Source organism: Diabrotica undecimpunctata, chromosome 5 (genome assembly GCF_040954645.1).
Source record: "Diabrotica undecimpunctata isolate CICGRU chromosome 5, icDiaUnde3, whole genome shotgun sequence".
Lineage (NCBI taxonomy): Eukaryota > Metazoa > Arthropoda > Insecta > Coleoptera > Chrysomelidae > Diabrotica > Diabrotica undecimpunctata.
Window position 1 is genome coordinate 112,963,254 of NC_092807.1, and position 15,843 is coordinate 112,979,096.

The window sequence follows — 15,843 nt, forward strand, 5'->3', positions numbered from 1 at the left end:
TATCAACTACTCGCTATCATCAATCTTAACGTGTAAAATCTTGCTATCTCTCTTCACAATTACTTTAACAATTTGTGATAGGTAAATACGTGACTCTGTTTTCTTTACTTTTGACTGTTATGATAAGTCTTTCCAGATAAGAAAATCGGAAACTCCCATTTCTTTCACCACCACATGATTCAAATTACACGTTTTAACGGCCTCGACGAAATCATGATAATCGTAAACTTTCTTCTCTTTCTTTAACGATAGTTCCACTTGGTGGTGGAAACTATTAGCGGCGTTGCTCTATTTCTTGGAAAAAACCTCGCATATCGTTTTATCCTACGTTAAAAACCCGTATCTGCTGAGCATACACCAGGTTTTTACTATAAAGCGTTAAATGCCAGGTTTATACTAAGCATAATAGTCATTTTTGGTGTTTACGGGGAAACTATTTTCTTTTATAAAATATTTAGAAATGTAAAATACGGGTTTTTCTCTATGTGAATATGTTATATAAATCATACTTATTTATATGGTGCAAATATCCCAATTTTTCAAATTTTGGAGATACGGGGGTCTTTCTTAGTAGGGCAGTATAATCTTCCTGTTGATAATATTACGCTTATTCCTCTGTAGTTTTCGCATCGCATTCGCATTCGCACAAAGTGGTAACACTTATTCCAGGTAATATTACACTGATGACGAACTTTTTAGTCCAAAAACGTTGTGTGATGTAGCGCGAAAGGGTATTTTAATTATATCTATGTAACTATACATTTTATAAAGAATTTGTAAATAAAACTTTTGTTACTTATGAGATGAGTGTGGAAGTAGACATATTACAATATTATTTTCTTACAGAGAACAGAAAAAATACTCAAATGTTAAATTAGATTTATTTTAGAACATTTATATATGTGGAAAATATAAAGGTAACGTATTACTGGAAGCTAAGTCATGATATGCATATATAGATGCTGCCCTTAATAAAGAATTGTGATGTAAACTGCCCTGTAGTGATGTATATGGAGGTAATGATGGTAAACTTGGCATATACTCTTTCTGGTGGTTGTTGTTAATTTCAAAGGACTGGTAATCGTCAGGCAGTTGAATCCGTTGCTCAGGAGGTTTAACAGTTTCTTGATAAGTTAAAGATATTCTTTCTGGTGTTGGGATGGTTAAAGATAGTGTATAAGGTTGATGAGCAATATTTAATTTTGGTGGTTCTAAAGGCTGATATGGCAAGGTACATACATTTTCTAAAAAAGAAACAATTTAATTAATGATGGATTCAACCGTCGCTTGATAAAAATTCATGTTATCCAAGAATAAAACACAAAACTTTATTTTGAATGTAAGTAATTTAAAATTGGCGAATAAAAGAATGATTATGGTATAGAGGGCGAAGTGTGTGCGTAGAATCTGTTTTTTTTTATTATTAAAAGCAATTTTGTGTTCTGCTATACGTTAGTTAAAAGTTCTACCAGTTTGACCAATGTAAGTTTTTGGGTAGTCGCCATATTTAAGTTTGTATACTTGTTCTTGTTGTTCTTAATATAAAGATTCGATGTACTAACTACGTACTAGGTAATAATATATTATTCGTAAAGACCTTATCTTTTAAACCCTAATCATTTTTTTAATGACCAATTTCAAATTCTTCACATTCAAAATACAGGCCTTAAGCTATCTTATTAGAATCTATGGAAATTACCAAATTAAAAAAAAATGGATGTAATTCTAAATGATCAACTTGAGACAAACAGTTCGTTCTTCTTCAATATATTCAGTTGAAGACTATTAAGTATAAACGCATGCCAAAAATAGATCACTTAAGAAAGACACTTTGTCGAAACAAAAACGTAAATTAGTTATTTAATAAATTTTAGGAATTTTTAAACTGTATCAAATGCGTAATTTTAATGATTTGATTAAAAATTTTTGTTTAAAAGTTTATTAGATTCTTAGTTTTCTTAACAAAAGTTTGTGTCACCAACAATATAATTCTATAAATTACTCCGCTTAATAAATATTCATTTTAAGCTATTTGGCAGATTTTAAATCCGTGTGAAATTGTCCGTATCCCATCGGATGAGTCTTTAGGTGATAGAACGCTCTATCTGGTCCTAGGACTGGCGGATAGGTGGGAAATAAAAATACCATTCGCGAGATGAAACAGACTAAGTTATGACAACCCTAGCAGAAGACTTCCTGACCCTCCAGGTTGGGGTTTGGACTAGAGGCCAACAACCTCTTCCTGTAAAAAAGCATTATGTTAGGGAGTCTTAGAAGTCTATTAGCCGGACGTAGCTCTACGACGATGACTCTACAACTGAAAAATGGAATTGAGATTAGGAGCATGGATTACCCGAACTCTGTAACAAGATGGAGCACTCATATCTTTTCTGGATAAGAGAACCTATTCCATATATTATAGCTGCAATAAAAGTCAATTTTCATTTATATATATATATATATATATATATATATATTCGGAGGAGGGAAACAATTGCGTCAACAGTTGCTAGGCAAAGTATACTCTTTTTAGTGTATCGAATATATTTCGCCTATTTTCATAGGCATCATCAGGAAAAGATTTCTCTGTTTAGTATCTTCTTCCTTTAAGACTCTACCTGAATTGTTTAATTAAATTCGATATTCATGTTTTCGTGCGTGTTTACTGATAAGGATTTGTCAGATTCTCTATTTTTAATGTAAATGGAAATCAAAATAAACATATTTTTAACTGAAATTGCGGTTAACTCTCACTAAAGATAGTAGATAGACAGGCTGAGTAGGAAAATCTCCTATGGATTTCCAATTTTAACATTAAAGGAACAATAAAAACACCAAGTGGGATAATAATATGTTTGAACCTAAATTATTGTACAACAGATTTAAAGTAAAATATTAAAATGTTTAATCTACAACTAAACTAAAAAAAAGGTCTTTCGATAGATACTAATTACAAATCGTCCAATAGAAGACCAGCACTATCACGTACAACTAAAATACTTTTACTTTATTAACGAATGGTAAAAATTTATGATTAAAAATTATGTATCTCACCATTTTGTGGATAAAAGTTTCTGTTTAAACTATTTTGAGGATCCGAGTAATTCGGGTTAAAGTTTTTGATCATTTCTTTAGGCTTTCTTCTTGGTCTGTACTTGTAGTCTGGATGTTCCAGCATGTGTTGTGTCCTTAATCGTTTAGCTTCATCAATAAATGGCCTCTTCTCTGACTCTGATAAAAGTTTCCATTCGACGCCTAACAGTTTTGAGATCTCTGAATTATGAAGTCTGGGATTATCCTAGAATAAATATTATAAATAATATTATATGAATAAAAACCTTTAAGAGTGTTTGGTAGGAAAATGTGAAAAGTTGTCGGTTAACTGTTAACTAACAAAAATAAACTATGAAATACTTTGAGTTAAATAGATAATGAATAGATAGTCAAGAAAGACAAGTGAATAGTATAAAATAAAAATATTAGCAACACTTTAAGGTGGTTAAAAATAACAGAGTAAGAGAGAACATACATAAGAGCTCAAATGAGACACACACTATACAGCTTTGTTGATAGGGATTTAAGGAAACACAGGATTTAAGGAAAGTGCAATACACTGTTGCCAAATATTGGATTATCGTATCCTCTCTGTTGACCCTATCAAATCGAATAAGTCAAAACATCAAATAAATATCAATGTTTAAACAAGCAGTTTGAACTTTCTCGCAGATTTAAAAAATTTCAACAGTGTTAAACAGATAAATTCATTCAACGACAAGTTAACAATACGAAGCAAAGTGCTTCAATCACAATATGATAAGGAAACGAGTATCTAATTGGGTGTAATATTTGAAGTCCAATTTTATGTCTAATTATGACTGTATTGATGTAATTAAAGAAAACCAGAGAAAATCTCGAAAAATCATGTGAGATCCTTCTTTTCATTTCCAATTTGGAAGAAGGTCTATTAGGTTTTCTCACATTACTGCCGCACTCTCTAGGCCCCTCCCAACTCGTTTCCTAAAAAGGCACAAGCTATTATCATGCACTCATTTCGAACACTGTTTTATTTAAATATATTAAAACAATTGGTAATATAGCTCAACCAAAAATATTACTATTCCTTATCTCGCATTTTGAATAATCGAATCTGAATTTTTCTTACATCTACCGACATCGTTGATCAACTAATAAAAAATATACCGCACGTCATAATTAATTCCACCGTCGTCCCTATCCGCAGGCTTATTTCTGGGGCCTAAAAATCATTAGGTTAAATGTATATCCTTCCATCCCTCGTTCACAAATTGAAGAGTCCCTAAAAGATATTGGCTTACAGCTAGCAGCACTTGTTACTTTTGTAACATGCAGAATATCGGATGATCAATATCATGAGTTTTCAAATGAGTAACATTTGTAATCCTGACAAGGAGGACTTTAAACTGCAATCTTCTCTGCTAATTAATCATGAAAATATACCATATAAAATATTTTTATCCACTGACAGACTAGAGTGTTTTCTTTGTAAACTTACGGGTTACACCGCAGAGTCTTGCTCTAAGGTCTCCAATGGACTAGACCACACACTTATTGTAGCTAATGCTCCTCCCTCTTCTTAATTTACAGCGGACTTTTTAAATTCATCAGAAGAACTTTCATCTTCAGAAATTGAGTCCATCTCCGTTGACGACACACCCATCCCTCGTCATATTTATTTAAAGCCCATATTGACAGTAGAACAAAAAATGGGACACTCTACCGATAGTCCTCCTGACAATCCTACCATTCTCTCTATCCGTTATTCTTGCTCCATCAAATTTCTTTCCTCCTATGACATTCCTGATAATACCCAAATCAGTCAAAAAAGCTCCAAACCTAATTTTCGATCGGAAAACTCCATGAAACCTAATTTTATTTCCGCTATAGAAACGGTTTATAAAAATAATCCGTCTCATTTTATACTTAATTCTACGCAACTTATTGCTTTTCTTGAAAACTTTTGGTGATTGGTGTCACACCACACTTAAAGATTCAACAGAGGAAGCTCAAATTTAATATGTAATAATATAATTAAAGATAAAATATAAATATATTGTTCTAAGACTAAAATGAAAAAATAGGTAACAATATGGATGTTTCAAGAGGAGCAAAAGCCAACAAGAATACTCCGTGCTCGCAGCGTTGGCAAACAAATAATCACAATTTGCTTTTAAGAGAAATATATTGCCACAATTTTATAACTGAATGGTAAAATCTTTGAGCAGCTACCAAACTGAGAGTCACGCAGAGAAGAATGGAGCGGCACATAGCCAGAATGACAGATGGGCGATGGACAAAGAGGTTATTGCAATGGAGGCCAAGGGAAGACAAGAGAAGCGTCGGTCGACCACCTACAAGATGGACTGACGATTTAAGAAGACTCAATAAAAACTGGATGAGAGCGGCGCAAGATAGACGGGGTTGGAAACATGAGGAAGAGGCCTATGTTCAGCAGTGGACTCTTGAGGCTGGATGATGATGATGATGAAAATCTTTAACGCTGAATGACATACAGCTATTTGGATGCAGCACTTATGAATAAACTCCGCAAAAACAACTGAAATTATCGAATTCTCTTGCATAAAGACAATTCCAGTTCTAACATGGCTCGTAAAACATCCGAGGATTAGAAAGCGAAAAAAAGCGATTTTGTGTACCATCCTGTATAGACTTTTGACTTGGTAGCGTGTAATATCTTTGCTTTGCTAAGAATCTAAAACAAACTACGCAAAAAAAGTTTTAAGATTTTAAAAATACTTTTAAACTCCAAACTGCCATTAGTGTGGGCACAAGGCAGGCAATATTTGCTTTTAGTGAACTTATTAAAAAATCCCATACATTAATAAAAAATTAAAATTACACAAAATCCTTATCAGAGTTAACTGTGCGAATAAATCAATGTAATCAGTAAAGTCAGACAAGGATGTATATTGTCTTCTCCTTTAGTTACTCTGAAGAGGTTGATCTGAAAGCTATTAAATCAGAAACAGCAGAAATAAAAGCGAGTTGGTTTTAATCAACAATATGAGGTATACTGATGATATCGAAATATAGCGAATAATTTGTAAAATTGCGAAAGAACAAGCTCTTAAAATATCATTGACTGTGATTGACTAAATGTTACTTATATAGTGTTCTAACATATGGAGTTGAATCATTGTCGCTAAATCGAGAAATGATGGGAAGTCCTCTGTACTAACTCCATTGAGATGTGGTAGTATAAAAGTATTCTGAAGATCTCGTTTATGAGTCATGTTCAAAACATTGAATTGTTAAGAAAAATGAAGTCAAAGAACGTGAAAGGTCAATAAAATAAACACAAATTCAATATCATGGACGTATGATGAGTGGAGAAAAATACAGCTTTTGCGGCTTATACTCTAAGCAAAAAAGAAGATAAAAGGAGCGTGAAGACACAAATGACTATTGTTGCTAAAAACAACTTAAAAAGTAGCTTTAAAAGTTAGAGGGGCTATGAATTGGTTCTCGAAAAAGGAGAACCAAAAAACAATTGATATAAATATATATTAAATATGATTAAATCAAACAAGATAAATAATGAAATTGAATACATATATTAAAAACTACCATAAATAATATAGACATTGTGAAAATTTATAAAAAAAATGAACTACATCGGTATTTGGTTAAAAAAAACATTGCAATAAAACCTAATTTTTGTAAAAAAATGTAATTCTATTTTCTAGGAAAGTTACTGCAAACAGTAATATTTGAATTATTAGTAGCGTTACTTTTAATACATTTAATTATATAAAGAACCATAATGGCTAGTAATTCCTTTGCACTTACTTGCGAAATTCGTTTTCTGCGCATCCTGGACCATACCATGAACGCATTCATCGGCCTTTTGACGTGCTCACTTTGAGGCATCATGAAAATAGACTGCGTCGGGAAACAAATTGATTGAAAGGACACTGCCTGCGTTTAACGCTGTGTAAACACTGATTTAAATCTCTTTGTGTAATTGACAATAACGTATTGTCCATCGCCCATTGTCACACTAAAAAATGCTTTTGTTTGAAATTGGATTTGTTGAGGATTGTGCATATAGTATGGTTGACTCTGAATGCCCGTGCAATAATTATTATGTAATGTTTTTATATAGACCAGACAATCCTCACAAGTTCATTTAAATATTGATTCGCATTAGCTAACAACAACTTGGTCAATGAAAAATATTAACAAGTTATAATTGTCGAAGTGTGCCTCAGCAATTTTGATATTTCAAATTGCATATTTCGCTTTGTGACAATCCTTGCTTAAATTTTTGTTTTAAAAATGTTTTAAATTAAAATCCTCGTTGTATGATTTATAGAAGGTTTAGACCTCATCAAACTATGTTATTCACTTCGATTTTATGTTGAGTTTTTTAAATGCAAGTATTAGCCTTTCTTATAATTTCCCATGACAGATGATTTTTTGGTTCTTCTTCTTCTGGTGCACTCCATTACTCTTTTTCGCTCACTACAACAATATTCACATTCACAATTCTCATTAGTGACTTTAAACTAATGATCATACCAATAAAACCCGTCTTTCTTTGGCTTAGATATAGGGGTTCACCATTTTTGAAACACTTAAGTGAACTAAGATATTTTATAGATTCTTCAATTTTTTGAAAAATCGCTTATTTATTATGTTGCTGTGAACTAGATTTTAGGTGTATTGCCAATAAATTTCGACTATTTAAAATATCAAAAATATCATTGATATGTTCAATGAAATTTTGAGTAGATTCGCTATGTACAAATTCTTTTGAGCTTTTGTTTCTCAAATAATGTAATGTCTTATCAACTTTTTGGCTGAACGTTTGGGCAGCTAATTTCACTTTCATTTTTTCCTTATACCAATTTAAATGCCTTCGCGTTATCCTAGTTGCAAGATGAAGACCTTCCATTTCTTGAATGTCTACTAATTTTTGGAAAAATTTTCATATTTAATCGCTTTATTATTCCCGTCAAAAAAAAATTTGTAATAACCTAAAGTATTGCGAATAAGTTTTAACATATGTGGAGGGTCAAATATTACATATATTGGTTGATTTGTTGCTGGATGTAGAAAATATACTTCATTGGAATTAATCGATAAATCAACTCCAAGTTGTTTAAGCATGCCAATTTTTGATGCTGCGCCATCAAACGCTAAACTGGTAATTGTGACATCAGCTTCGTGCATTATTTTTAAGCACATTTTTATACGACTACTTTTTTAAATTTTTAAGCTACTACTTGATACCACTTTTTTGAAGAGTTCGTAGATGAGGCAACATGTTAGGAAAAGTTTTTCTGACATACAAGTAAGCTTTTGGTGAATAGAAATTAAGAGTGAGAGCAAAGCTTTTTAACTCCGGTGGATATATTTTAGTGCTCTTAGACTTAAGTAGCTGCTTAAAGATAGTTTTTGCAGAAGCATTCATCGTATCCCAATAAAATAAAAAGCAATAATCAAACTTGATTGACTAACTACAAACAATATAAAATAATAAAGTGTTATTCATGCCAAAGCTAAATAGATCACTAATAAGAAGTATTAATAATTTTCCTTACCGAAAGTTTCAAAGAGGAATCTTCATGAATCATTTGTTTTCTTTAAGTTGTTCTAATAAAGATTTAAAGGTATATACTTTTAATATAAGCCTTCCATTTCGTTGTTGCAACATTTTGATTTGTTTGTTTTTCTTTTGAATTGATTTGTTTACTACTACTTTATTTTGAACGTAAAATTCTCCGGCATATCTATGGAGGAGTACAGGAGGGCGGATTATGGCTTAGACGCTATAATTTCGAACTGTATGCCAGACCTGATTATTAGGTCTATCAAAATAAACCGGCTGCGGTGGATAGGTCACATAGAGAGAATGGTTGATATGGAGACGCCAAAACATATTTATAACCAAAGAATAGATGGAGTGAGAAGGAGAGGCAGGCCCAGAACACGATTTAAGGATCAGGTGGAGGAAGACTTGAGAATGTTGGGAGTACGAAACTAGAAAGCCAAGGCGAAGAATCGAAGAAAATGGAGACTTATCCTTGAGCAGGCCAAGACCCACCATGGGTTGTGGAGCCAATGATGATGACTACTACTTTATATCCCTTAGATGATCCTTGTTCAAAGTCACCAAGATAATGTCTTCGCTTTTTCAAGGGAGGTTCTAAGGTAGTTTCGTCTGTTCTACTGGAGTCTTTATGGTGGTAAATTCACTCGTTGTTATATTTATATTTTCCCTTTTAGATCCTGTTGTTTTGACTGAGACAGCTTCTCTTTTTACTGGAAATTTTTTAGTTGTAAATTGGTTAATTAAATGGTTTGGAAAATCAAAAATGCTGGGTACAGCATCTTTTTTTTACGCGAGTATAATGGAAAGATGCATCCATAATTATAAAAAAACAGACATAAAAAAATCAAAGGAGCAGTCCTCATTCTACTTAATGTAGAAAAAGGTGTAGAAGATCCGTCAGCAAAACGTAGCCGGCTTTGGTTGCCAATACTATACTATATAATATACACATTCAGCTACATTCCAACCAGTATCTGAGTCCAACTATTGTGTCGCATTCTGAATAAGCATGGAGAAACAGCAAATTCTCTGCAATGACATCGCTATATATTAAACTGGGAGGACAGTATCATTGATGCGACTTACATTCTTTTGAAGGTTCTTATTTTAAATTTTTTTTAAATTTCATACTTTCGGCACAGTATTGGAATGCTGTCTTCCTTATGCCATTAGTAAGACGAGAAAGCCAATGTCCTCTGCTACGATATTCACAGAATTATAGGACGCACCATGGATAATGATTGTAGCTGCATCAGATTCAGCCTGGTCGGCACTACAGCCCACTTTTGATAGAGCATTTTTTAGGGTCCATTAAGTTTTTTGTTTTTTTTTTATTGCCAAAAAATTTATCTTGGAATAATATTGGTACGGTGTTCTTTTTATAAAGTTTATCTCTGTTCATTGGTGTTTTTTTGTACGACGCAAGGTTCATTTTTATCGTATTGTTACGAGAAATCAAAAACCCGGTCAATTTCGGAGCGCTGCAAAAACCAGAAAAATTAATGTAATTATACAAATTTAAAGTGAAAATGATTTATTGCAAAACCATCTATAATATTAAACTGACATCATTTTATTGCAAATTTACCACAAAAAAAAATTAAGGCCGAAAAAAAATTTTTAATAACTTTTGTTAAAACGTTTTTATTTTCCTTTTACGATTAAACCCAATAGAAATATAATTGTAGACAATTTAATTTCCTACAAATAATATCTAATAAAATTTTCTGTAGGATTGCTAATTTACGAAAAACAGCGCGAAAACCCTTTCCTACTTTTTCCGAGATGGCGCGGCGGCCGGGACACAAGGGTTGCGACCCCAAAAACTTATCTAAAATTTTAGCTTATACTTATCCTCCCACCACATCAAAAAAAATTGTGTCCTCTAAGAAATTCACACGTCAAGGCATAAAAAATGTAATATTTCAATGGACTATATTTATTTGGAAGTAATATGTAGTACCTATAGTGTAGAAATAAATAGACTACACAACACATCATTTTCCTACTTCACATCAAAATTGAACCTTATTCACGCTACTTGAACAATCGTATTAAATCTATATTTTGTCTAATGTGTTGTTTTTTTATTATAATAATATTACATTTATTGTGTTCTATTTTGAATATAAATAATGATCGGTGTTAGATGTGACAATTCAATTGTCAATGCCACATGGTACTTGTTAATGTGTACCGGATGAATCAAATAAGTACTATTTTAAACACAATTATTATAATTATATCAAGATATTAAAAATTCATTAGTCTAAATATGTATTTTTAGGGCCATGTATATTGGGTAATAAAGGTTATTTTAATATATTTAATTCATAGTAAGGTGTAAAAAATTATACCTAATTAAAATCCTATTAAATGTGAAAAAATCTATTATAGCTTGGTTAGATCTGTCTTTATAAAAACATAAATTAAGATTTACTCTTTATATTATTATGAAGAGTATCTCATCAATAAAAACAATATTAATCATCTGTTTAAATTTTTACACTTCTCGTTTTAAAATAATTTCATATAAATACAAGTATTATTTTTAAACATCTTATTGAAGTTATACTTCTATACGCGCGAAATTTGTATGGGAGTGAATCTGTTCATTTATTTATTTAGCGTATGGCTACATCACAGGTTCATATATGTATATACATATTATATATATATATATATATATATATATATATATAAATTATATAAATTACAAACAACAGTAAATACAAAAATATTATTCTACAAACAAACATCTAGATTATAAATATATTCGATTGACTCTTTTGTAGCAGCCAGGAAATCCGAAGGGTTGCTGTTATAGAATCTAATCGGGCATTCCTCTACCATGTATTTTACTGTTTGCCTTTCGGCGCCGCAGTCGCAGTGAATCTGTGAAATTATTACATATGTAAGAAAATAAGTAAGAGAGAGCCAGAAGATATATTTTCTCTCTCTTCCTCTAGCGAATATAAAAATGTTCCTTTTGTATTATATAATTTAATATTATATAAAATATATAAAGATATATGTATATACATATAATATTATACATATAATAAAATATTTATTAATATTATTATTTATGTGATATGTTTTGTATTATTTATTAAATGTTCATAATTATATTAGTCTTTTGTATTTCAAAATAATAATCTCAATAAATCACTGTATGATCCAGAACTGTCAATTTTGAAATACCCTTGTGTCATGTCCTCGGTAGTATAGTAGTCAGTATCCCCGCCTGTCACGGGGGAGACACTTCGATTCCCAGTCGGAGAGGACTTTTTGAAGTTATACTTCTATACGCGCGCTCCACGTTGGAAATTTTTATGGGAGTGAATCTGTGAAATCATTACATATGTAAGATAATGAGTAAGAAAGAGACAGAAGATATATTCTCTCTCTTCCTCTCTCGAATATAAAAATGTTCCTTTTGTATATATAATTTAATATTATATATATATATATGTATATATATATATATATATATATATATATATATATATATATATATATATATTGTTATGATATGCAAAATCGAGAAAAATATTGGGTTGATTAAAATATTTCAAAGTTCCAAAAACATTAAAATAATTCAGATAAGTAAGATAATAAACAACAAACATTTCAAAGAAGGAAAGTTATTAAATTCTTGGATTACCTGTACTAAACAAAATGTAAGCTATACATAAATTATTTCTTTGTTTATACTTGAGTGACCCGCATAATTTTAAGTGAAATCCAAAGACAATTGAAACGGGATTTCCAAAATACATTAATGCAGTGATTAGAGACAAATAGAAGAGATTTTAGAAAGAGGTTTTTGTTAGCTTTTAAGAATTATAGAAAATATTATTTGTAAATAAGTTTTAGGAAATTTTATAATTATAGGTAAAAATTTGTTTGTTATCGAAATGAAAAAATGGGGGAATTGTGACGAGTTTTGATTGGCGGAGATTGAAAAAGGTGGGATAAGTATGTAGGAAAAAGTTTAGCGAGATTGAGGAGAGAGAAAGGAGAATCAGTTGGTTTCCAAGTCTGTAAGACGAACAGTGATTGTTCTCTGGCTGTTCCCGAGATGTAGCAAGCAGTAGTGTTGAATGTTAGTGAGTTTTTGTGGAGTTAGTGTATCTGACAGAAGCTGAAGCAGCAAAATATTGTAAGTCATATTTTTCTACTTATATTCCAAGAGTCACTGTTCAGGCCAACGAGAGATTCAGTTTATCGTAAAGAGAAGATATTCCAAGAGTCATTTTTCACTCGGGCCAACGAGAGATTCAGTTTATCGAGAGGAGAAAGGCTATCATAATTTGAATGATTTGTGCTTTTGAAGGAGATCATTAAGGACGATATACTTGCAACAATCTGTTGTAAGATTGCTGATTACATAGGGAGCGGTTGAGAGGAGATAATATAGTCTACAAGGAACAAGGATTTGGACCACTCATCATCAGAGAGAGATATTTTTGTTTTCTGCAGTTTTTTCTTTTATTGATAACACAATTTTTACACTTAATTTAGAAAGGATATAAATATTTTGATTAGGAGAGTTAGAATAGTTCGGGATTTTGAGATTTCAATTAATATTGTTTGTACCATTAATTTTGATTGTTTACGTACGTAGAACAAAATTTTTGAGAATCATTATATGAGATTTGTTTATTGAAAACTATTGAGTGTGAATTATTTCATTATTTTTATTTCAATATATAGTGTTAGATCATATGTGTTTTTTATTATTCCGGTATTCGCTGGACCTTACCTTTCACATGTAATAGCATAGATATTGAAGCACGAATTTAACCCTGAGATAAAAGAATTAAAAATTGTGATAGAGTCATAATCATATCATCTAGATAATTTTAATTAATCAAAAAAATTAATTAGCTAATTATTGCTTGGCGCACCAAGACTTTAAATATCACAATAACTGGCTTCCAAAACGTGGGGCTTGAAAATATCGCAGCTTTACATTTGAAGGAAGGGAAAGAGATCTGGAATAAGTACAGGTGATCCAGAGATAAAAACATATAACATTGAGGGAATTTGAATTTGAAAGTATTTTGACAATTTTTCCAGGGAATATAAATTTGATTTATTGATTGATCGTAGTTAGTGGATATTTACTGCTATTGAATTATTTGATTTTATTTTCTTTACCAATCGTACATTTGATATTTATTTTGAATTATTTGAATTTTACTGATTGCATATTTGATATTTGTCGTGAAAATTTAATACATTTGGGGAGAAATATTGTCGTGTTCTGAAACATATAGAGTGTTGTAAAATTTCACATTTGGCGGGGACAAAAACAATAACAAAAAGTAACAACATGTCTGTCACAAGGAGACAAAGTAAAATGCAGGAAAGGAAGGAGGATAACAGAGAAGATGAAACAATTTTGGAAGAAGTATCGGATAATGAAGGAAATGTGACAATAGTTGAGGAGAGAAAAGAACTATCAGGAATAGATAAAATATTACAACTAATGCAACTCCAGTCACAAAAAATGGATGAAACAAAACAAACAATGGCAGAAACAAAACAAACAATAGAGAAAAACCAAAATGAAACATCAAAGAAAATGGATAAAATGGATAGAAATCAACAAGAAACATCACTAAAAATGGAAGAAAACCAACGGGAAACAAAACAAACAATGAGCAATATAGAGCAGCGTCTGGAAAACTATGAACAGGAAATTAGAGGATGTGTTGAGGGGATAAAGAAAGAACTGATACAACAAATAGAAGAGATTAATGAAATTAAAAATGATATGAAAGAACAAGAAATGAGAATTAAAGATAATTTGGAGGAATTAGAAAGCAAACTTGAAAATGTAATGAAAGATAGTAAGACGGTCCAGAAAAAGGAATTAGAACAGTTAGAAGAAAAATTTGAAATGGCGCTACAAGAAGACAGGAAGGAAGTAGAAAGAAGATTAAAGCAAAATGAAAAACAAATGGCAGAAATTGAACTAAGAGGGGTAGAGAGAAAAGAAGTTATCATCCATGGAACAAGCGAGGCGAAAATACAATTTGGCGGGGATATTCGGAAAACACACCCAGTACCGTTTGTGAAAAATTTGAAAACCAAATTACAACATATTAGATATTTTGACGATTGCAAAGAAACAATTAGAAACCATTTGAAAGAAGGAGCAGCGTTATGGTATGAAAGCAAGGAAGATGAGTTTGAAAATTGGACAGATTTTGAAAATAAATTTCTCAACTATTTCTGGGGGAAAAATAAACAGAGAAAAATCAACCAAGAGCTACAGAATAGAAAATATCACGAAAAAATGGGAATATCTGAAGAAAGATATGCTTTGCAGATATATAACAATTCAAAATATCTAGAATACAAATATTCTACCGAACAGCTGGTAGAAATGATCAGCAGACATTTTGAGGAAACTTTGGAAGATCACGTGATTTTGAGAAACTATCAAGATATTGATAGTTTGTGCCAATTCCTTCAATTAAAAGAAGCGAAAAGAAAAGAAATGAGAAATAGAAGACAACATGACCAATATAATGGACCGGAAAGAAGGTATTCATCAAATTATGAACAGAGAAACCGACATCCCAGATCAACAAACGAATATAGGCCGAGAAATTACAATAATTACAATAGACAACAAAATTACGATAACAGGAATGACACACAACATAGAACATATGAAAATCACAACAGGAATAGAGATGCACAAAATCCTCCGAATAGAAATACTAACGAACAAAGGGACGATAGAAATAACCAGAGCTTCCAACAACAAAATAGAAGGGAGATGAATCATGTAGCAATAGGAAACGAAAGACAAATTTCTAATTCTAATCTAATATTTTTAGATGCATTTATAAAACATAAAGCGATTAAAATTGTAATTGATTCTGGCTCGGAGATATCGCTAATCGTTAAAAAACTAGTAAAAGAATTAAATTTGGACAGATTTGTGTATAAGATTCCTAGGGTTGATTTAGTGGGTGCAAACAATAAAAATTTGACGACAGTAAACGAAGGTTTGGGAGTACAGATAAGAGTGGGAAACAAATTACATATTATGAAATGTGTGGTGATTGAAGATTTAAATCATGATATGATAGCGGGAATTGATGAATTGAGGAAAAAAGATATCACCATAAATTTTTCGGAAAATAAACTGGAAATCAGAGCAGAACCAGACAACACAGGAGAAGAAAAGCAAACAGATAGGAAAA

The 15,843-nt window shown here is 31.4% G+C and overlaps 1 protein-coding gene across 1 annotated transcript; it reads right to left on the reverse strand.

Annotated features, from left to right (window-relative positions):
• Positions 1 to 894: 894 nt before the first annotated feature.
• Positions 895 to 7,071, reverse strand: LOC140440751 (uncharacterized). Its single transcript, XM_072531124.1, has 3 exons — positions 6,847 to 7,071; positions 3,055 to 3,298; positions 895 to 1,244 (listed from the first exon to the last, which is right to left on the reverse strand). The coding sequence occupies exons 1-3, from the start codon at positions 6,928 to 6,930 to the stop codon at positions 895 to 897; spliced, it is 678 nt and encodes a 225-aa protein (XP_072387225.1). The 5' UTR covers positions 6,931 to 7,071.
• Positions 7,072 to 15,843: the final 8,772 nt, after the last annotated feature.

Coding starts and splice junctions, on each gene's coding strand:
- LOC140440751 (XM_072531124.1), bottom strand. CDS start 6,930: ATGATGCCTCAAAGTGAGCACGTCAAAAGGCCGATGAATGCGTTCATG. Junction 3,299..6,846: donor GCAGAAAACGAATTTCGCAA/GTAAGTGCAAAG, acceptor TATTTATTCTAG/GATAATCCCAGACTTCATAA. Junction 1,245..3,054: donor AAACTTTTATCCACAAAATG/GTGAGATACATA, acceptor TTTCTTTTTTAG/AAAATGTATGTACCTTGCCA.